The 22,984-nt window shown below is 33.8% G+C and overlaps 2 protein-coding genes across 4 annotated transcripts in view; one reads left to right on the top strand and one right to left on the bottom strand.

Annotated features, from left to right (window-relative positions):
- LOC112516654 (probable serine incorporator) overlaps nucleotides 1–11,410 on the top strand; it is a 15,228-nt gene extending 3,818 nt beyond the window's left edge. Inside the window, exons 2-13 of the mRNA XM_025123821.1 lie at nucleotides 3,583–3,869; nucleotides 4,506–4,579; nucleotides 5,045–5,204; nucleotides 5,487–5,511; nucleotides 6,063–6,152; nucleotides 6,522–6,693; nucleotides 6,777–6,850; nucleotides 7,382–7,445; nucleotides 8,180–8,251; nucleotides 8,959–9,092; nucleotides 9,178–9,251; nucleotides 10,713–11,410. Coding sequence (XP_024979589.1) covers nucleotides 3,653–3,869; nucleotides 4,506–4,579; nucleotides 5,045–5,204; nucleotides 5,487–5,511; nucleotides 6,063–6,152; nucleotides 6,522–6,693; nucleotides 6,777–6,850; nucleotides 7,382–7,445; nucleotides 8,180–8,251; nucleotides 8,959–9,092; nucleotides 9,178–9,251; nucleotides 10,713–10,771 — 1,215 coding nt within the window. The 5' untranslated portion in view covers nucleotides 3,583–3,652 and the 3' untranslated portion in view covers nucleotides 10,772–11,410. The remainder of the gene's footprint in view (nucleotides 1–3,582; nucleotides 3,870–4,505; nucleotides 4,580–5,044; nucleotides 5,205–5,486; nucleotides 5,512–6,062; nucleotides 6,153–6,521; nucleotides 6,694–6,776; nucleotides 6,851–7,381; nucleotides 7,446–8,179; nucleotides 8,252–8,958; nucleotides 9,093–9,177; nucleotides 9,252–10,712) is intronic.
- A 403-nt stretch (nucleotides 11,411–11,813) lies between these two features.
- On the bottom strand, nucleotides 11,814–18,532 carry LOC112516653 (probable ADP-ribosylation factor GTPase-activating protein AGD14). 3 transcript variants are annotated; one of them, XM_025123820.1, is made up of 13 exons: nucleotides 18,418–18,532; nucleotides 17,042–17,103; nucleotides 16,846–16,933; nucleotides 16,676–16,737; nucleotides 16,499–16,595; nucleotides 15,872–16,309; nucleotides 14,478–15,089; nucleotides 14,278–14,376; nucleotides 14,065–14,169; nucleotides 13,834–13,917; nucleotides 13,438–13,654; nucleotides 12,561–12,588; nucleotides 11,814–12,483 (listed from the first exon to the last, which is right to left on the bottom strand). In XM_025123820.1, exons 1-13 carry the CDS (start codon nucleotides 18,514–18,516, stop codon nucleotides 12,378–12,380), a joined length of 2,097 nt encoding a protein of 698 aa, XP_024979588.1. In that variant the 5' UTR covers nucleotides 18,517–18,532; the 3' UTR covers nucleotides 11,814–12,377. The 3 variants fall into 3 exon arrangements, 2 of the variants coding, with proteins under 2 accessions (XP_024979588.1, XP_024979587.1); XM_025123819.1 differs by having other exon boundaries at nucleotides 16,676–16,933; XR_003069617.1 differs by lacking the exons at nucleotides 11,814–12,483; nucleotides 12,561–12,588; nucleotides 13,438–13,654 and having other exon boundaries at nucleotides 13,857–13,917; nucleotides 14,007–14,169; nucleotides 16,676–16,933.
- Between the last annotated feature and the right edge of the window lie 4,452 nt (nucleotides 18,533–22,984).

Here is a 22,984-nt window from a genome sequence, read left to right as displayed (position 1 = left end):
TAAACTGTAATATATAAAACCAAAAGTATAAAATAATAAAGTAACATAAAAATAATAAAATAATATATATTTTTCTAATGTAAATATATAAAATAAAATAAAATTAATAAAATATAAATATATAATTAATTGAGTTGATGTTTATGAAAAGAAGTGATTAGCACAATTTCCAAGTAATCAACACCCTCTACTAAGGGGGTGCTATTAGCACTCCCCAAAATTATATCATTTTTGTCTTCGATATTTGCATTCAATAACAAAGAAATAAACACCAATAATTTACAATGATGTGAATAAAAAGATAAAAAAATAAAGATGTACGTAATTTTACCGAATTTAGTCATTTGTAAATTTACTTCCAAATTTGTAAATATAAACTGATGCAGTTAATCTTTTTTAACGATAATAATGAATAAATAATTAATTTAACATGAAAAATTTCAAAAAAATAATATCATGAAGCATTTGGTGGCAACTTGTCACATTAATATAAAAATTGAGATTTTGAGCTCATTTAAGTGGAAGAGAGGTTGTGATAATATTTCTTATATGGATAGAAAATAAGGTTTATGAATTTTTTTTTTATAAGCATAAATTTTTTGAGCTACTAATAACTCCAATTATGATTTTAAGTTGAATTAAAAGTTATTGTATACTCTATTGTTTATCATTTTGGACTTTTAGACATTACAAATGGTAATAGAGTTAATCCCTATGCCATCAGAAGGGTGTTTGTGATACCTTAGGTAAATCTCACATCATCGATGGAAATGGAGGATGCTTGGTAGCCCTAACGAGAACGTCATAAAATTAGTTTGGGGAGTTTGTGATAACTCATCTAACATGGATAAAATATAAGATTTATGAATTTCATTAAACTTTAACTTATAGTTTACCATTAACTTCTATCATGATTCAAGTTGAATTAGAAGTTACTGAATTAATCTCTTACTTTCAGATTTGAAACTTTACAAATATCAAAACAAAAGTAATGCAATTTAGTGGAGTGACGTATGGGGATAAAATTTTCTAGAATATGTACCACACTTTACGAATTAGCATCAAGGTGATAAATGGTTGTGTGTGAAATACTATATATAACATCCACTATATTAATAGTGAGTGAATGTTGAGATATTATGTTCATAAGAATATGTATCATAATATATGTTTATAATGATACCGAAAAAATTATGACTCTTTTGAATTTAGAGGAACTTATCGTTCAGACGATTGACTTTTATTTTAAAATGTTTTAAGGACATATTTTACATATACATCAAATAATATGTGTAAATGACTTATTTATTAGAGTTATTATAAATGAACCTCTTCTTTTAAATAATTTATAACTGTCAGTTCTACACTTATATACATCAACATTAAACCCTTCTTTTTTCACTCATGCTTACTTCTAAATGAGTTTAATAGGATAGAAAAAAATATGCTCAAGTTGTGAATATAATAATATATTTTTAGATCTATTTAAGCAGATAATGTATGGCACATGGCATGAATTACTGAATAGATAGGAAAATATTTCACACCCTATCAAACAAGAACTTCAACAAGTGAACATTTAGGCTAGCTTCTTTTTCATCATATGATATAATCACTAAAAAAATATGTAATTTTATGGTTCGTTAGTAATATGGAATAAGTCCACAAAACAGACAGGAGTTGTCAAATCAGTTGTATCCGAGTTACTGAAGGAATCCAATTTTCACAAAGGTCAAATTTTTAAATCTCACTTAAAATGAAGAACGTACATCTTGTATATAATCATATAAATATTATATATTTAAAAAAGAATATAGAAAAGGACAAATATTTTAACCAAGCTTACAAAATACTCACAAAAAATTAGTATGGGAGGCATAATGCATTCTTATATTTAAGTTCTTTTTTTTTTACAAAGAAAATGAAATTGATAAATAACTTTGAAATTCATAATACATCTGACACACTCCTTTGGTAACAGTTGTCTCTGCAAGTATTGGGCATCCCAAGTTTGACATAGATGTAGCACCCATAACGTTCTTGATAACTATATCATGTTCTATTTCCAGATTAAGTGGGAAACCATAAAGTTGTTTTGTTGACTTATTCAGGTCTTTCTTGTAACCTTTTTTTTCTTAATTATATCCCCCTTCTGTCACAAACTACAAAATTCAAATAGTAGTAGATCTATTGATGAACTTTCTTTTTATCAATAAGATATCCAGAATATTTTCTAACTATGGTGTAGTTTAAAATTTGCAAAATAAATAAACATTGTAATTATGAAATGGTTGTAATTTTATGGGTAATGTTGTATGTACCCTTTTATGTCAGAATCAATGTATTAAAAGTGTAAAAAAATAAGTTTTGATGTTGATATGTGTGAAGAGAAAATATGTAAGCAGAATGCATTTAGCAACATAGACGAACCTAGAGGCATGGTTAGGTGGCACGTGCCACCGTATTGTGCCTCCGTGGTAAGGTAAAAAAAAAAATTAGGTTCGTGAAAGGTGCAACCATTTTATTCTAGAAGGTGCAACCGTTTTATATGGTGCCACCGTATCCAACAAAATTTGGGTCCGTCCCTGTTTAGCAGTATATAGGAATGCATTTAATCCACCAATGTTATATGATTAAAAAGGAGTGGAATTATGAATTTTGTGGAAAATCACGCCTGACTTTATGTTAGATCAATTAATTCAAAGATTAGCCATGGGTAAATTAAGTAATGGTCATGGATCTACATGAAGCCTCCGCCATCAATGAGATGGTGACAAACCCATGTGATACAAAGACGTTACATAGCCTTTTAGGTAGTTCAATATATATAAAAGTAGAGTGCAAACATATAAAAACCATCGAAAATTTAGAAACTGATTTGTATATGTTGTTTTATAAATGAAATGATACATGCGGTGTTAGTACAATGTTATTTCATAGATGACTCGTAAGAGAATGTTTGTGTGTGAAAACAGAAAAAACAGATAATATGTTTATAATGAAACACACACTCAAGACCAAGACATGTGAAACAATGTGAATCATAACTTAAAATCAAACTCATTGAATGGTTGTGTGTCATGGATTTGGTTTTCACAATACATGAAATTTGGTTTTTACTGTTTCTAACTTTTAGATGGTTTTTATATGATCTGTAGTAAGATGTGAACCTAGGATACCTCTAAAACTTGTTTTCGTTCATATTTTTATTCGTTAAGAAATGCAACCAAGAAGCTCCACTATAAAGTTTTTTTGTCGCGACGACCTACTAACCCCTTATGAAAAAAAGGAGAAAACATGAAGGGTATCATTGAATAATGATACAATAATATACCTCATGGTGTGTCCAGACTCTAGGTAACACATTAATATTGCTTCAGAAATTATAAAGTGTAACAAGTACATTTTGATTCCAAATATCATCATATATAATTCCTTGCCATGTGCATATTGTTTTGAAAAGATCATGATCCTAAGCTCGATTTCAGAGTCATTTGCCAATTGTTGGTTTTTCAACACTCTGTTCAGCTATATACATAGAAGTAAATTGATGCATTTGTAGAATTATTAACAATTTTACAGTTTGCAGATGATAAGAGAGCTGGTGGAATAAACTCCACTAGCTCTCTCTCGATAATTTTATATATAATATATGATGATAGCGAAACTTGAAGCCGGGATGCAGGATGCAATGGACGCTAGCAGTAATCGGTACGCCAAGCTCTTGGAGGGTTCTTGGTTGAGCCAATTTCGCCATGGATCGAACCCTTGGATGGCTAGATATGTGTACAGTGTGATGTTTCTATTAGCCAACTTACTTGCCTGGGCTGTACGTGACTATGGCCCAAGTGCATTGACAGAAATGAATAGTAAGTTTTTCTTGGAAATATTTAAATTTAATTCATTTGCTGTTGCACATAAACACATTTAGAGGCTGTTTGGTTGGTTTTCCATTAAGTCATGTTTATGGATAAAGCTGTTTGTATGGATTAATCTGCCTCTATATAGATGGTTTTTGTTTGGAAGAGCTTTCTCATAAATGGCAGGATCTTGTATTTTAATTGGGAGGGATTTCTCATGAATGGCAGGAGCTTGTATTTTTATTGGGAGGGGTAGGTTTAGAAAAAACTTGCGTTATGCATAAAGCTCCTTCTTAGAAGTTTGCCAAATAAGCCACTTTCTATATTATTAAGCCACTACCAAACAATCATGTACACCTAACCAAATAAGCTGTGAACCCTATTAAGTCCTTAGTCCATTGCTCAACAACTTGCAAATAAAGGCCAGACCTTGGGACTCTTTCCATAGGTCGCCAATTCGAGTCTCCTTAGGGCCATTGGGTATTTTTTTTTTTAAATTATCTCTGGGGCTTGCATGGAATTAGTCGATGTGTGCCCAAACTGCCTGGACACGCACGGTTATAAAAAAGTTCCATCAATAAAATTTGAGATCCATGTGTTATAATGTCCAGATGATGAAATCTCCTAACCTCATGCTGTTTGCAGGATTGAAAAGTTGCAAAGGTGGTGAAGACTGTTTAGGCACCGAAGGAGTTTTGAGAGTGAGCTTGGGATGTTTTGTATCCTCTCTTTGAAAAGAATTATCGACTTTATTTTTAAATATGTTGTTGGACCGTTTCTCCTCCATATAAGTTGGAACATCCGTCTTTCCTTGAGGGCATTTTGGAAAAATAATTTAATGAGGTTCCACATTCTCACATGATCTCACCAAAGTTTACCAATCTAGGGACTCTCTGGTGCAATTTATACTCATCTAGCCCCCTCTTGATACTCTGGAACAATCTGTTCCCGTCAGTCTCTATTGGGGGGGAGTTTTTGAGTCCTATATCAGCTAGACTCTTAAAAGCGCTTTTGGAGAATAACTTAACGAGGTTACACATATTCTCACATGGTATTAGAGGCAAAGTTAACCAATCTAGGGGATCGACGCTCTAGTACAATTTATACTCGTTTAGCCCCCTCTTGACATTCATCCTTTCATGCCTCCTTGAAAGATTTTGAAAAAGCCTTAATGATATTACTAGATATTCTATTTCACAATGTTTCTTTCAACCAGCGGCACCTCAAAGTTGCATGGACGAAAAGAATTGTGGCATTCTGGTTGGTGGTCAGCCAAGATTTCCCTCATGATCGCATTAATCGTGCTGCCCTTCTTTCTTCCTACAGAAATTATTCTGATATATGGTTAGTATCGTCCGCCAACTAATTTCATCATCGTTATTTGTTCATTTAATAACTTGATTACTTGCCTTGGCCGCTGAGTTAGCTTGCGAAATGCTTCCTCACATGTGGTGTCCAGGGGCAAGGTTCCATGTGGAACCGGTTGGATCGCCAGCAATCAATCTTTTGCTCAAATAACTTGATTACTTGACCAATTTTGGAATAATTCCAACATTAAGAAAGATAACACATATATACAGCTCTCATTAGCAATCAGTGTCCTGATTCATACTTTTTCTTTGGCAGGGGACATTGCACATTTTGGTGCAGGGTATGTATATCTTCTAACCATATATCTTTATATCTATACTCCATCCTATCCCAAATTCAGGTTTCACTTTGATTTTAGATATCAAATCTAGCTTTTTTCAAATTTTAACTTGGCATCTATCTGTATTTTTTTTTAAATGCTTTGTAGGGTCGGTTCAAATAAGAAGGCTAAATATCATGAGAAGATAAGAAGGAAAGATTCATATGTGAATCATTGACAAAAATCCGAAAAAAATGTCTGAAGATGCATATGTGAACCTACATTTTAGGTTATTCATATGAGTTCACATATGCATCCTCAAATGGATATTCTTCAATGATTTAGCCTTCTTATTTGAACCTCTTGTATGCTTTGTATTCTAATACCTTTTCTGTAGTTATTCACCAGAAAAAGTAGTTCTTAAATTGAAGTTGTGAGTATCTGATTTGGCACTCAATATTCAAATCCGAGTCGACTTTTTATTGTTGATTGATTTACCATGTTATGCTAAGACATGGTGGTCAGTACCAGCTTGAAGAAATCTTAACCATGGTGGTTATGATGTTTTGCAGGGTCTTTTTGCTAATTCAGCTAATCAGCATAATCAGTTTCATTACATGGCTGAATGATTGTTGTCTATCCGAAAAATATGCCGAGAGATGGTAAATATCTTTCAGCGAAATTCTCATATTTCACAACCATAAGTTAGCTTATTTTTTGATCTTCTTGAAAAAGTCCCATTTGGTTACTAATAAGCTAGCTTGTCGAAACACTAGGAGCTTCTTTCCAATTATGCCCCTTAAACTTTCACAATTAATTTTTCAACGTGTCCTTTTAGCTAGTTTTTACCAAACATGACTAGTATATCAATTAGCTTATCAACTAACAACTAGCTTTTCAGTCAATAGCTAGTTTATCAGCTACTTGCAACCAATGCTTAATTATCTACTATGATGCCACCACCATAAGATCCATCTATATGTACCCTTTTTTAAAGTATTCATGGCAACTATAATGGTGTTTTCCTACAGCCATATCCATTTCATGTTGCTTGCAACTACTGCATATGTTGTGTCCATACTGGGGATCATTTTGATGTACATTTGGTACACGCCACAACCGACGTGCTTGCTTAACATTTTTTTCATCACTTGGACACTCGTACTCCTACAACTTATGACTAGCGTTTCTCTTCACCCGAAAGTAAGTTCAACCATCAAAAATGCCATCGACATTTGTTCATCACCTCGTTATCAAATTAATCATCTTTTTTTTTTCAAAAACAGGTAAGTGCCGGCTTCTTGACTCCAGGTTTTATGGGATTGTACGTTGTGTTCCTTTGCTGGTCCGCCATTAGAAGGTACCCTTTTTTCACTTTTGTATCTTGTTTTACAACACCATTTTCTTAGATCATCTCCAACGGCTCTTCCAAAATAGAGAAAGAAATGATACGCTTTTTTTTCTTTCTCCTACGTCTCCTCCAAAATGGAGAAAATAGGAAAGAAAGGGAAATTTATTCAAATTTAAAGATTCTCTGACATTTAGGGGTTGTTTGGTCTAGGCTGAAGGATGAAAATGTCAATATTCGTTCTTTCCGTTTTAACTTGGAATGAAAATTTGGGTTTGTGGGTGAATGAGCCTATTATATTATATAGCATCAAACGGTTTCTTTTATTTTCATTCACATTGATTACTGCTTAATACCTCTAACCAAACACCCCCTTAATAATATAATTAATGTTGGAATCTCCAAAATGAAGAAACTGTTGGAGTTGGATGTAACTTTTTTAAGTGAGTTTGACTTTTACTTCGTCAGTTTGAAGAAATTAAGGAAAGAAGTTATTGGAGATGATGTTATGCTTCAAACTTAACCATGTCTTTGTGCCTACAGTGAACCACCAGATGACAAATGTCTCAGGAATTCAGAAGCCTCAAGAGACTGGCTAACTATGATAGTAAGCTTTTGGACTTCTCATTCATGTTAAAATTCAAAAAAAACTGCTCTTGTACATTGGCACACTTTCAAGAAATCTTAAAAATCATACACATTGACCACATGGATTTACAACATAAGTCGCTTAGGGCTGTTTGGTTGGTTTTCCATTAAGTCATGTTTGGATAAAACTGTCTGTATGGATTAATCTGTTTGTAAAGATTGGGAAGGTTTTTGTTTGGAAGTGTTTTTTTCATAAATGGAAGAAGTGTGTTTTTTAACAGGGAGGGGCAGATTTGGAGAAAAAAAACTTGGCTTTTTGCATAAAGTTCCCCCTAGAAGCTTACTGAATAAGCCACTTTCTATATCATTAAGTCACTACCAAACAGTCATCTATAGCCGACTGAATAAGTTGCGAGTCTCATTAAGCTCATTAAGTTGCTAACAAACAAACCCTTAGGCTATATTTGGCAAATTAACTGAAAAGCTAGTTATCAACTAAAAAGCTAGCTTATAAATTAATCATGTTTGGTAAAAACTAGCTTATAAGCTAAATGGCGATGTACAATGATCTAGAAGAACATTTTGAACCATTAATTGGGAAAATATAAGGGGTATAACTGGAGAAAAAAAACTAGGAGCTTATTGAAACGTTATTTTAAGTAGCTTTTAAAAACAAAGGTTTTTCACCAACACATATATGTAGTAAAGTTAAGGAAGTTTAAATGATTAATGATGCACATCTTATTGTTACAGAGCTTTGTTGTTGCACTACTTGCGATGGTGATTGCCACATTTTCAACAGGCATCGATTCTAAATGCTTTCAGGTAAAACCACATCCTAACATTGTGTTGTTTCAGCCCACATCAACTAGATTTTGGTCATTTCTTTTTTATATATATTGGAACTTTCCTTCTCTCCTGAAGGAATTTTTTTGTTCCATATATCTTTACATGGTATATGTTAAAGTCTCATATCAGCTTTCTCCTCCATATATGTTGGAACTTCCCTTCTATCTTAAATGGCGCTTTTTTTTATTAACTTGGATATCCAACCCGCTATGCGAGTCGACTAATCCCAGGGCGAGCTTTGCAGATAGCCTGGAGTCACCGTATTTGAACCTCTGTGGCCACAAGGAGACTTTTGTTCCTCCTTGGATTTGAACTTGGGACCTCCTGGCACTTTTAACCTTTGGAGAGTGGTCTTGGGGTTTTTGTATCTGTTAGAGTCCCAAATCAGCTAGACCTTAACCATTTCTTCTCTGGATATGTTTGAACATTCCATGTCTCCTCAAAGGCTTTTTTAGAGAGTAATCTGATAGAGTTCTTTAGACCCTTTCTGTATCAAAATGCATCTAAAGAATTGTATGTTGTGTTAGAGTTCCACATCAACTAGACTTTCGACCATTTCTCCTATGTATACGCTGGAACATCCTTTCTCTCTTTTAAGGGCTCTTTTAGATGGTAATCTAAACAAAGTTCTGTAAAACCCTTTTAGAATCAAAATTCATCTAACGAATATTGTATGGTTGCAGTTTAAAAAGGACGAGACACAGGATGAAGACCATGTTCCTTATGGTTTTGGATTCTTCCATCTTGTTTTTGCCACTGGAGCTATGTATTTTGCAATGCTATTAATTGGTTGGAGTCCTAATCACACAATGAAAAAGTAAGATATCATAAATTCAACATATTTTCATCAAAATGAATTATTTCCTAAATATTGATTTTTACCTAAATGCCCCTCTTCTCAGGTGGACGATTGACGTTGGTTGGACAAGTACTTGGGTCAGAATAGTAAATGAGTGGCTAGCAGTCTCTGTCTACTGTAAGTATCTAATCCATATCAAATATTGTTGTTTTTCTAATTACTCTTTGAACATCATTTTTGGCTTTTTATTGCAAATAAATGGTTTCTTAATGCAAATTTGTGAAAATAAAACACTAAAGAGAAAAATGAGCAATTTTGAAAAAAAAAAGGTGTCTAGCATTTGATGTTTTCTTAATTAGTGTATAATCAAATGAAAACCTTATATATTGCAAGAACTGTAAGAACTTTTTCATTTGATTACTTTTCCATCTATTGCTAGGATATAAGATGAGGCCTTCTTTTGAGAACCCATGAAATTGTGATAACCTTGAGAACTAATGCATCAAGTGCTATTTCATATGATTATTTTCCATCTAAGACTACAACTTAGAATATAAATTAATATATATTTGTTTCACAACATGTTTGCTTCACATGTATTTGTTTCACAATATGAACCTTTTTAGCCTGTTTGTGAAACAAAAGTTACACGTAAAAAAAATTCACATTGTGACCGCATACATATGAAGCAAATACATTGTGAAGCAAACACGTTGTGAAACAAATATATATTAATCTATATTCTAATTTCTAGTCTTAGATGAAAAATAATCATATGAGATAGCACTTGATGCACTAGTTCTCAAGGTTATCGCAATTTCATGGGTTTTCAAAAGAAGGTCCCCATCTTATATCCTAGCAATAGATTGAAAGCAATCAAATGAAAAGGTTCTATGATATTAATCTAGCAAATACATATGAAGCAAATACATTGTGAAGCACATACATTGTGAAGCAAATATACATTGCAGTTCTCAAATGATTAAGCCTCTATGATATTAATTAACATATGTTTGATTAATATTGTGTTTGTTTCATATGTATTTAATTGGTTCACAATGAAAACACACATTTTGAAACAAATATATGTTAATCAAAACTCTATATCTTAGCATTAAATTAAAAAAATCATATAAAATAACACATGATGCACTGGTTTTCAAAGTTCACGACTTTGTGGTTTCTTAGATGATTATCCCCCTTTTTAGCATTTTCTTGCTAAGTAGATCAATTGCTAATTCAACCTTTTGAGTTTTTATTATTAGTTATATCATTACCAATGCTAGCAAATCAAATGTTCTTTTTGCACATTATTGAACTTTGATAAGGTTTAGGTCCTACCTCTTGGAATGTTAGGCTCTACCAATAACTCAAGTATCGCTGGACTAATGACCTTTTAGTGGCAAATCAAAATTTTCAAAGGTGTTTAGATGTGTGCTTTCATTAAAACTAAGTTTTCTTAAAGCAAACTCTTTGCTTGCTCTGCCGAGTCTTAAATATTTTTCCCCTAGAAATTAGAAAATTAGAACTTGTTTTGTCAAACATTACAAAACCAATCATTCAATTTTACAACACATTTAGACATTAGTAACTGAAAAAACAATTATTCTCTCAACTTTTCCCTTTTGTTCTTTGTAGTGTGGATGCTMGTAGCCCCGATAGTGTGGAAAACTAAACATGTGGAGGAACCTAGATAAGCAAAACTCTCAAGAACGGCATCTGATCTATCTCCATTGCTCAAGCAAGTTGGAATTGAACGCAAACAACTTCTTCGACATGTATGTTACAAAATTTACACGTAATCAAATGATATAGAAGCCGAAAGGAATATAAAAAATGACATCCATGGAATCTATACGGACGTCCTTTGCTTAGACGTTCATTCTTCTCACTTATTTCTTCCATGTGTTCTATCTTGGAAGAAAAAAAAATGAGAAAGCTAAGTAAGCATAAGATAGGATAGGATGCCAATAGTTGATGTATTGATCTGTGAGAGAGCTTTGTTGGAAGCTTTCCAAGTTACAAAATGGTTTTAGGTCCACACAGTTTTGTATATTTTCTGACTTATCTTTCATATATTTTCCAAACCGTGTCCCAAAGAAGATGCACAAAGGTAACTTGTGGCTTAATTTCAATTCCTTGAAATATTTGCGTTGAATAATGCTAAAGCTAACTACTTTCCATCGCCACAAAAAAACCGAAGCCTGAACAAAACAACTTCTTTTCAAGGTTCAATTAAAGCCCTACATTAAAAAGAAAGGAAAACCTGGTTGAGCTCAATGAAAGATTTGCTTGCATTATTCAAGTCCACAAATCATTTGAACTTCCCAAAATCATTTTGCATGTGGATAAACTTCCCGTCAACTTTGTTGTGGAATGAAAGTTCAGTTGATTTGAACCCAAGCATCCGCATCATTGTTCCCTTTTATTATGTATTTAAATTTGTATATGTTGATTATAGTTGTTTTTCATATGTTTGCCTCAATAATATGGGCAAAAAGTTGATACCGGCAACCCCAACAAGCCCTTCATGACACCCGCCTCCAAGTATACCAATGTAAGGGACATTTTTGGCTCACTCAGCAACTTTGAGGCTAGCCTCCCCGGGGTGCGGGGATCAAAACCAGGACTTGTCATTGTTGTCAAGTCCTGTATTTGAGGAAAGTGCCTCACCACTTTGACAATTGAGAAGGCTATGTTTGCCTCAATAATCTGAAGGAATATCGACCCTTCATGGTCAAAAAAGGTAAAAACCAATACATTAATCAAGCCAAGATCCATATACATATATGAACAATCTAGAGTTGCAAGATGGTGGGTCAAAAGAAAAGGATAAATATACATATACAACTCTCCCTAAATATATGTATAAAAATGCATAATCATTTACAAACCCAATAAATTATTAAAAAGAACTTACAAATCAGTTTCTATATGTTGCTTTACATATGGAACAACACGTGTAAAAATGACGGTGTTTATACAGTGTTGTTTCATATATGAAACGTTCGAGACAGTTTTGTGTGAAGGAAACAATCCTGAAAGTTTCACATATGAAACAACATTTGTATAAACACTACATTTTCACACAACACCATGAAAACTGATTTTTGTACGAATTATTGGGTTTGTAAAAGAAGTAGACTCTTAACATATAAACCAAATTTAAAAACATATACAGATTGCGAGGGAAGCAAAGCAACCAACACACGAAACAACACCAAAACTTCCCCTCCCCTCACCTCTTATCTTTGAGGGAAGAAACTTACCAGAGACTTAGAACCAAGCAACAGGATGATGCATTTAACCAAATGGGTTCGGTGAGAAACTAGAACCACTTTGCTGTTGACCAACATTCAAGGTTCCAAAAGAGTTGTTACCCAATCCAAAACCACCATCTACTTGTGGCCTGTAAATGAAATGTGCAAATATTAGAAATGAAATGGATAGCAGATTGTTGGAACATGGATGAAACATGGAAGTTACCTGGGAGCTGCTGTTCCCATTAGTAGACCTAACACATAATCAGACAATGTCAAAAACTCAGTACATTCAAAAAAGTTAAAAAAACCAACACAAACAAAACAAGCCCAGTATATCCACCCGAATGTGTAGAGGTGTCGAAAATAACCGATACCGAATAACCCACCCGAACCGAATGCGATTTAGGTTAAACGGTTCGGTTTTCGGTTCCTACTTATATTTTACATATTTCCTTTTTATAAAATAAAACCAAACACATGTTATACTATTATTATTTTACATATTTACTGTTATATAATGTTTTTTGCTAGATGGTAGATAGTGTTTTTTGTTATATTATGGTTTTTACTTTATAAAATTCGTCCCATGAAAAAAATAATGTCTTTTGATTAGATATTGATTTTTGGTAAATTATGTTTTTTTACTTAATGCATGTCAATTATTGAGTATAGATGTACTATACCATTATATATTAGAAGCAATGGGCATTGATTTGAGAAAACTATTTTAAGTGTCCAACAAAAAATATGAATTCTTATTCTGTTTAATGGGTTACCGAACTGAATAATCCAGAACTGATTAAAGCAAACCTTATTTGGTTTGGTTATCAGTTAGTTTTAAAAAAGTTGAAACCCGATTAACCCGAACCAAATAAACCAAAAACCGATTTAACCGCCCGAATAACACTCCTATGAACGTGGGGTCTAGGGAAGGTGAGATATATGCAGACCTTGTCTCTACCCTAAAGATTAGAGTGATAGTTTTCGTGAAGACCTCCGGGTTTGTGCAAAATGTGTGGGGGGCAAAAAGAACATAAGAAAGACAAGAAAGGGAAGTTAAATTTGCATTAGAAATTTTGAAAAAGAGAACGGGAGATTACCAGAAGGCATTGGTGATCCATAAGAAGGTACTTGGGTTGGCATTGGTAATTGATGATGAGATGCTTGTGAAGGAGTACCAAGGCTTGAAGTACGCTGTATGCTTAATGGGAATGATTGGGTTGGCATCCATGCTGGCGGATGAGTACCAAGGCTCGATGTACGGTATATGCCTACTGATGGAGGTAGAGCCCCTTGCAAAGGTGCCATCGACGGAAACTACAGCACAAGGAAGTAAGTTAATCACCAATATCTCTCTCTCTCTCTCTCTATATATATATATATAAGTATATACTATACACACATGCATATATGTTCTAGCACACATCTTTTATTATAAATCCTCACCCGGGTAAGCAGTAAGAAAAAAAAAGAAACAGTTAATTAAGTGGGCATACTGTTGTAGCTTGAGCTGGAGATGATTCATTGACATCAAATGGAATTGAAGGACTTGATGGCTGCAAGAAAGCTGGTGGCATGGGCTGTAGCAATAACAGTAGATAATCAAATCAGCAGCAACTTAAATGTAAGAATGAATGTAAAATAGAACCAGGGGGGTTGAAAAACCGACTCCTCCGCTTGGCGTTGTCCCTATAGGTTGAACTATTTTATGACAGGTTTTATCATACCGCTGGAACATTATAGTGCATGTTGAATCCCATGCCATATTGGGGGGCAGGGAACCAGCCCGGATTCGGAGCAGCAAAGGATGAATAATTGGAAGTAAATAAATCCTGCACAAACAATATGATATTTTCTAATAAGCTTGAAAGAAAACTATATGTGAAGCAAGAATACTGAAATTAGATGAAAGATGTATCCCATAAGATAAAAACCATTACCACCGGTAGTTCTTTTTTAGTAGTCGGTTTAACATCAACCCCATGAGTAACTTGAGACTGTGCACCTTGAGAATTCCCACTAAGTGAAGGATTCCATGGCTGCAAAAAGTTGAATGAAAGACAAAATGGTAAAGACCTGCCATTAAGTCGTAATATAAGTAATTGGGCACAAGAGTTGAGCAATCTCAAGAAGGCTGCACCTGGTTGTTTTGAGATCCACCAACAGCCTGATTAAATGACTGGACAGGAGCCTGATTACCAGTGACAGGGAGACGATTTTGCTGAGGATGCACATTTTGCCACCATCCACCATCAGCAGTATTGAAAAAGGCATTAGGCCCAGGAGTTGCTGCTTGAGCGCCTCCAGGAGCAACTGTCGAGTGGCTTATTGGTGCAGCAACAGGAGCACTTGTGCCAAAAGATGACCATTGTACATGCCCTGGTGGTGCAGCTTGTGGAGTAGCATTGGATGGGAATGATGATCCCCCAGGTGTGGCCAGTGAAGCACCAACTCCCCCAGGTAATGATGATGGAACTGATAATTCAGAAAGTACATCTAGCAAGTTGGTGTTTGTAGGAGCATGAGGTGCTTTCACCTCTTGAACTGAATCAAAATTAGCCCAATTGTTATTTGATGATGTTGTTGGCTGAGGGGCAAATAGGGCTGGAGAAGAAGCACTCTGTTGTATTTGTGGCACTGGAACAGTTGAAGTGGGTTCAGGAACAGCATCAAAATCAATTAATGAACTTTCTGTTCTAAGTTCAGCTGGATTCCCATTAGAAGATGCCAAGCCACTAGAAGATACAGTTCTCTGCAATCAAAAACAATTTTAGTTTGGGCGCTTTAAGTTACTTCCTCCGTCCCAACGCAAATGTCCAAAATGAAAAAAGCTGAGAGTTTTAGAAACGTGTAATTGCTACACTAAATAACTTTTGTACCCTTATTAATAGGGGAGTGATGAATTTATCCATCTCATGGTTAAGGGCAGAATTGAAAGTAGGCGCTTACTTTTGAAAGTGGACATTTACTTTGGGACAAACAAAAACAGAAATATGGATATGTGTTTTGGGACAGAGGGAATATTTGGGAACATGGAAAGACAAGGTGTGCCATAAACAATAAAATACATTCTGAAATTAAGTTTATAGCTAAACACGTTAGAATGAATGTAAATGCAATTGGCTGGATAAGAAAGCTTTCCACATTTCCAAGAACAATGGCTTCTCCATTTGTTTCACAAGTGGTTACAAATAACGTGAACATGGTGGTCAGGGAATGTATTTCGTAAACCCTTTGTACCCCTATAACAACCAAATAGAAATAAACTGTTTTGCAACATAACATTTCCATATTTCGCAAGAACAACTGGTCCTGCACTTGTTTCACAAGTATTTGCATATGAAAAGAACATAGTGGTGAGGGATGTATTCACATGACTTGTTAACAGCTTTTTATGCCTTAACCAGATGACATTTGTATATATGCGAGTCTAAATGCCTTACAAGCAAATTGAGCTACTGGTAACCCAAGTGTGTAAACTGAGCGTAAAATTAGACAAAGGCAACGTATAACTTTAAGGAGGAAAAACCTCACCTGCGTACGCGAGGAGCCATCTGATGGCTTCGGTCCATCGACTTTTGGAGGTTCAATAACCCGAAGCGGAGACACTTTCTCTCCCATATCCCTAACAGGTCTTACTATAGGGGGGCTAGACATGTCTGGATCTCTTTGATGGTCAGGGGATTTACCTTCAACCTTGGAACCTCCACCATCAGGGAATTTCCCATCTTCAGCTCTCCTTCCATCCCTGAATATATCTTCTCGCCGCCAGTCATTGATAGTCTCTGTACATGCAGCCGGAGGGCTTCTACTGAAATCTTGATCGTATCCTGGACTTCGCCTTTCGTTGTAGCTATCTTTGAAACTTCTGTCACCACTTTTTCCACCAGGAGTAGACCTCTCACTGTAACGACGCTCATTCTCAAAAGGCGGGCTTCTAGAGCCTCCTTGATAAGAATCTTCTGCTTCCCCCTGTTTGATAAGCAAATAAATCCAGATACGGGAAACAATACAAGTTCAGAAGAAGCATAATGCTCTTAACTACAAAAACCAATATCATTGCAGGATATCATCAATTTTCACATCATTCATAGAAGGATTATGGGCAAGCCAACTTTAAACATGCTTCATGGTTTTAAAGGGCATACTAATGACCCATACCGTTTTCACTCTCGGAGGCTTGTCAAAGCTCTTCTCTCCAGTATATCTTCTATTGACATAGACAAGCTTAATGAAGTCCCGGAGCCTCTCAACATTACTGTCGGCATGGCTAAAACTCAGAATCGCTGCTTCTGTCAGAAAGTATTATATATGGCATTACAGCAAATAATTACAAACCTACTGTCTGGGAAAGATTGACGAGCAGCATCCCATTCTTTAAAGTAAATTTCCCTGGCACTCTGATATAGCAAGTAAAAGGAATCAAATTTGGAAGACTTGCATGGATTATATAGCATCAAGCCGTAAAAGATTAATTTTCTATGTAGATTCATGCAAGAATATATTACCGCATTACCCCCTCCTTGAAGGGCACTAACTTCCTGTGAAGTAAATTTGGCCATTGAAACTGATTTTACCCTATGAGTGAACTCACGGCTGCAGAAAAGTGCACATGAATAGATAAATATACAGGCACAAATCACACAACAATTCATCCGGCATCTAAATGCACATTATTTTCTACAAGAGCATGTAAGCACTTACTGTATTCCACTGCAAGTAGTGCAAACAAATGTCCAGAAGTTTGTGCATACATATTGAGGTCCCTGTTCAGTAAATAACATGAGATAAAATAGTAACATCGGTATCAATATTTCTGCCTAATTTGTATTTTCTATAGAGAAACCAATAAGTAATCGGACTTCATAGAGATACATACTATGCTTAGCAGACATGCAAAAAATAATTGCTCTATCAGCATGAAGATTTCAGGTTACATTTAACAAATTTAATACCAAAATGGCAAAACCAGAAAAGCTAAGCATAACATTCATTTACATGTTGATGCAATAAAAAGCGAGAAAGATTACTGTGTAATTAGTCCAATCCAAGATTTATTCTTTCCTCTCTTGTTAGGAGCAGAAGACAAAGAGACATGCCTTAATCAGGATTTGAAGCATTTACTTTAAATGCTTTAAGCTAAAGTTAAGATGAGAATCAGGTCAAAGAAGGACACTCACAAATGCTAGTGTAATTTCCATTCAAGCATTGATTCAAACAAGTCACTGCCTGTTACAACTGCAGGAGACTTTGATTCTCACAAATCGAATGGGTATTACAATGGTAGCTCTCAAATTTATTGATATGCAATTATCTCAGAAAGACCAGTTATCTAGTTCAGTTAATCGATTGCCAAAAAGAGGTAGAAAACGATGCTGGTCACAGAATGCAGCAAGTTGGCCAAAACAGAAGCATGCAGAAGGATTCATGTAATTTTTTTTATGATATGCAAGCTGTTTAAGCAATCAGATGCACTGTTCAATCAAGAGGAATGATTCTCTATTGTACAAATTAAGCCAATTATACAATACCCCCCCGCGTTCAGAACTCAGAAACTGTTGTAAGACATGATATAGAAGGAAACTAATGTACAAGAGCGTTTAGAATACATATGGCAAAGCAAGAGAAGATAGAATGAACAAACTAAAAGATTAACAAAGCACATAACAACAGAAACCATAAACTTCAAACAATATATAACCAAAGGTTCAATTATTGTTGATAATTCCAAAGCAATCAAATGCTAAGAGATAAATAAGTTATTCATCCCTGTCCAGCAACTAGAGTCCCTTAAAAGATGTTCCAAAAAGGGAGTTCCATGTACAGTGAAACCACAAAAACATTCTCAAGTTTATCACTCATAGTACCATGTACCAACTTATCGTTGCCAATTTTGCCAACTGAAGTCTAATTAAGTAACTGAGTGAGAAGATTAGTAGAATAAACTATTAATAGTAACAACAAACATCATAAAAGGCAATTGCAAGGAAATTAACAACAAAGCAGATCACTAGAAAGTAGAAACGACCATACAGTACAAAACTCATTAAACAGCGCTATGAAGCAAGCGGAGACATTACCAAACTGTTGCAGTTGATACACCTTCGATTCTGAGGAAGTTTAAGAAGATTTCTTATACTTCTCTCGTTTTTCTCGTCCTCTTTCAACCGACTCGTCATTTCCGATTTCCGAACTCCTCTCAAACCCCTAACTTCACAAACAACATCAAATCAACAACCAAAACATACATACGTACGTACGTACATGAATAATCATCAACACAATTCGCTTCAAAAATAAAGAGAAAATCATCAACTGAGCTAACGAATTTTCAACAGACCTAAAGCACATAAAATTATCTTACACAAAACACATACGAGTTGATCAAAACATCAATAACAGCTCTAATTTCGCATAAACAACAGATCTAAACACATCAGATGCAGACACAGTATGATCACATGTTACAACTGCGAACAAACACGCACAAATACAAATACAATATACATAGATACAAAATCTATATGAAGATTACAGAATCTGACCTGAATTTAAGATTTCGAGGGAAAATTGAGAGATCGTTTGGCTTTTTTCAGTTGCAAAGGTAGATAGAGATGGAGAAAAAGAGGGGGAAAGATGGGGTGCGCGCAGCCACTTAGGATTTTTGGAAGAGTCTAAAAAATGCGGGGATGGAAAATAGAGTCAAACTTTTGACTAAATACACATATAAATAGACTCGCAATAAATATAGCAATTATTTTTATTAATTTAATTATTTGATATAGTTTTTTGAGGTCATGATTGAAAATTATAATTATTATTATTTTTTAAATTTATTGGCTAAATTTATAGATGATACAAAATTCCAGATTTGATATTAAAACAATATTTCAAATATAAAATTAAATATATATATATATATATATATATATATAGAGGAGATTTCAAAAGCAATCATATTTATATAACTAATACAATCCAATCAATTGAGATATTTATGTAAATAATAAGAGTTCATTTATTATTATTTGAATATTTATGTCAGATGACTAGGGTTCATTGATTATGATCAGTACTTTGTATTATGAAACAATTTAAACTTTTATGAAATCACATATTCATCAAATTAAATGAACGATTGAGATTGAGTTGTATTGGTTGTATAAATGTAAAGAGTTGCATAATAACTCACCTATATATATATATATATATACATATATATATAGACTTGGGATCATGTGAGACCAAGAGTTTTTCGTGAGACCCGTAAGACCAATTCTCAACCCTTGGATTAGATCTACAATCGTCAGATCTCAACATTCATAAACTCCACGAGATTTCTCAATAATTACAAAATTGTCACCGTGCAACTTTAGACCGTTAGATCATTAGCTTATAAAGTTGATCAATGAACATAAATTGCTCTTATGGGTCTCACGAAAAACATTTGGTCTCACGTGAACCCAACCCTATATATATATATATATATATATGAGCGATCAAATACAAACCACCCAATTTGTACAAACCGTGCAAACCACCCTCATCCGTCGATTTCATTGTTTAATCTTATGAAATTTTTTCATTAAATTGTTTAATTTTGAGAAATTGTTTCATATATTATTTTTTTTGAGGAAGTTGTTTCATATATGGTTATGAAATTGTTTCATATAATATTTAGAAATTTTAATGAAACTGTTTCATGTATTTTTCTAAAATTAAAATAATGAAGATGATAATATCCATGATTAACACCCTCCACAATAAAAATGATTAATCAACTTTTCATAATTATAAAAAAAATAAACAAAATAAAAAATTATGATTGGTTGAATGAGGTTTGTACGCTTTGTATATATAGTTTTTCTTTTCAAGACAACTATCCAAAAAAACGTTTTGAAAGCAGCATTAACTTGGCTTTTTGGATCGCAGAAATGATCAAAAGTAATTGGCTTTTATTCAATCATTCGAGGACAGGTTAAACAAGAAATTAAACGTTTTATGAGAAGGTGAGAAGTTTTAATGTTACATATGACTAGTGTTCGACACCGTGCGTTGCACGGTGATCAGAACTCAATTTAAGAAAAAAAACGTAAAAGCCTCGACTGGAGCGAAACTGCGATGTGTCTGAAAACTCTGGATTGTATTTATATTTATAACGCCCTCTAACAGCATAAATTATAGATTTGGAGAATGCTAAGTGAAAGCATGCTATTAAGTCAACACTTTCATTCTATGTATATATGAGTGATATAATAGATACGTAAACTACATTTGTCATCCTTGGTTTCACTTTTATATTTGCACTATAATTTTTACCATTTGGTAAGTTTTGATTCTAACTATGGTTATAAATGTAAAAGAAGGTCATCCAAAATAAGACAACCCTATGATGCAAAGCCCATGATTTGACACAAAGGCATCCAATCCACCTTTTTTATACACTTCCCTTTGTTCAAATCTTTTAACTATTCACCAATGTGGGACAACTAAAACTCAACCACAATTTATCATTTGAGAATACTCAATTCTCATGGTGCCACCTTAATACTCCCAAGGTTTTTCTTTTATATATATAAAAATAAAGATTTCAGTCATTTCATGTACGATACACAAGCTTATCAATTAAATACATGTTGCATTGACAATACATGGACGTTTAATCATATATGATTAAAAACACCTAAATGAATGTAGTCATATATGATATTGTAACCTCTCGTTTTCTTGCAAACTGTTTAACTTCTCGCATGATCCTTCCTATTCAGAAGATACAGTTTCAAGGTTCTACGGAATCACTTTTTGCTAATGTTGGTACGTGTGTTGGTAAGGTATGTAATGAGCTCGAAGCCGGGAGGCCAAGCTTGCAGCAATGGTTGCTTTCTCGTGTGCTTTTTTAGTTGGCTTCATCAATGTCATATGGACTGTGGTTCTTCGATACAAATGGAGTGCCATTTTCACCCCATGACCACATGCTTCGATCACTCGTTTCATCCATCATGCCCATCATGGGTCTTTGCGAGCTCGGAAACGATCCTCAAACCACCGGTTGTGGCATCCTTCGTGGCACAGTCCGACCTGCCGTCGGTGCCCATATCAACCTCGACTCCTTTTAAAATAGACAAAGAAAAAGTAAAATGGTTCTTAACTTAATTAAGTTAACGAATTTATTTTAATGACGTTAGTTAGAGAGACCATGGCCAAGAAAAATTGAATACCATAAGGACTAAATCATAATAAACATACCATAAAGACCCTGGTCAGAAAAAAACCAAAACACAAAGAGCAAATCCATAGTTCACTCTTTAAGTTATGTTAAAATTAATTGATTTTAGTAGTCAGTAAGAGAATATAAAATATGTTTTTATTAACCTAGATATTCAATCTGCTATGCGAGCCGACTAATCACAGGGCAACCACCTGCTTTGCAGATAGTCCGGAGTCACCGCATTTGAACCTCCGTGGCCATAAGGAAATTTTTATTCCTTCTTGGATTTGAACTTGAGACCTCCTGGTACTTTTGACCTCTTGGAGTCAAGCTCAAACCAATCAGGCACTACCCCTGTGGTTGAATATAAAATAAATTTTAGAGCATCTCTAACAGATTCTCTAAAATTTCTATAAAACGGAGAACTAAAAGTTACATCCAGTTCCAATAAATTATTTATTTTAAAGATTTTCCCATTATTTAATAACCTATTGAATATGTTCTTGACAAAAACAAAAATAGTTGAATTTCATGAATCAAAATTAATTAAATTGAATTTATTCATATTGTGTAAATCACATTAGTGGACATAGAGCTAAATTTTAATAGAAATCCAATCCAACAACAACAATATCAGTTTCAATCATAAGGTGATGATTTATTGGTTTGAGCTTGATCTCTAAAGGTCAAAAATGTTTGTAGGTCTCAGGTTCGAATTTAATGAGAAAAAAATCCTCTTGTGACCATAGAGATTCAAATGCAGTGACTCCGGATTACCCACAAAAAAGATGGTCGTACTGGGATTAATCGTCTTGTATAACAGGTTGAATATCCAGATTAATTAAAAAAAAATCAATATCAATTTCAACTCAACACATAAGTCATATTTACTTAATAATATAGCATTAAATTATTTTTTAGTTTATTTATAATTAAATGATAATTTGGTTATATAGTTTTTATTAATATAATATTATAAATTACATTTATATTAATTTATTTATAATATATATTTCTTTGTATATTTCAAAATTATTTAGAAAGTAAATAATTTATTATACAACCTATGACATTTGTGCAAGCAATACAACTCAATCTCAACCGTCCATTTCATTTGATTAATATGTGATTTCATAGAAGTTTTGATTGTTTCCTAATATAAAGTATTGATCATAATTAATGAACCATATTCATCTTTCATAAATATTCAAATCATAATAAATGAATTCTCATCATTTCCATAAATATCTCAATTTATTGGTTGTATTGGTTGTACAAATGCAACAGTTTGTATTGAAACAAACTATATATATATATATATATATATATATATATATATATATAGGGGAGCAATCAAATGCAAACCACCCAATTTGTACAAACCGTGCAAACCGCATTCAACCAATCATAATTTTTCATTTTGTTCATTTTTTTGTAAT

Source organism: Cynara cardunculus (assembly GCF_001531365.2).
Source record: "Cynara cardunculus var. scolymus isolate 2C chromosome LG 8, CcrdV1, whole genome shotgun sequence".
Classification (NCBI taxonomy): domain Eukaryota; kingdom Viridiplantae; phylum Streptophyta; class Magnoliopsida; order Asterales; family Asteraceae; genus Cynara; species Cynara cardunculus.
Note: the sequence above shows the minus strand (reverse complement) of the source record. Positions and strands in the feature narration are given on the sequence as shown.

Excerpts from the sequence above, each read along its gene's own strand:
- LOC112516653 (XM_025123819.1), bottom strand. The coding sequence starts at position 18,516 with ATGACGAGTCGGTTGAAAGAGGACGAGAAAAACGAGAGAAGTATAAGA. Across the intron at positions 16,596-16,675 it reads CAATCTTTCCCAGACAGTAG|TAATGTTGAGAGGCTCCGGG; the intron begins GTTTGTAATTAT and ends CCATGCCGACAG. Across the intron at positions 14,170-14,277 it reads CTAAAAAAGAACTACCGGTG|GATTTATTTACTTCCAATTA; the intron begins GTAATGGTTTTT and ends TTGTTTGTGCAG.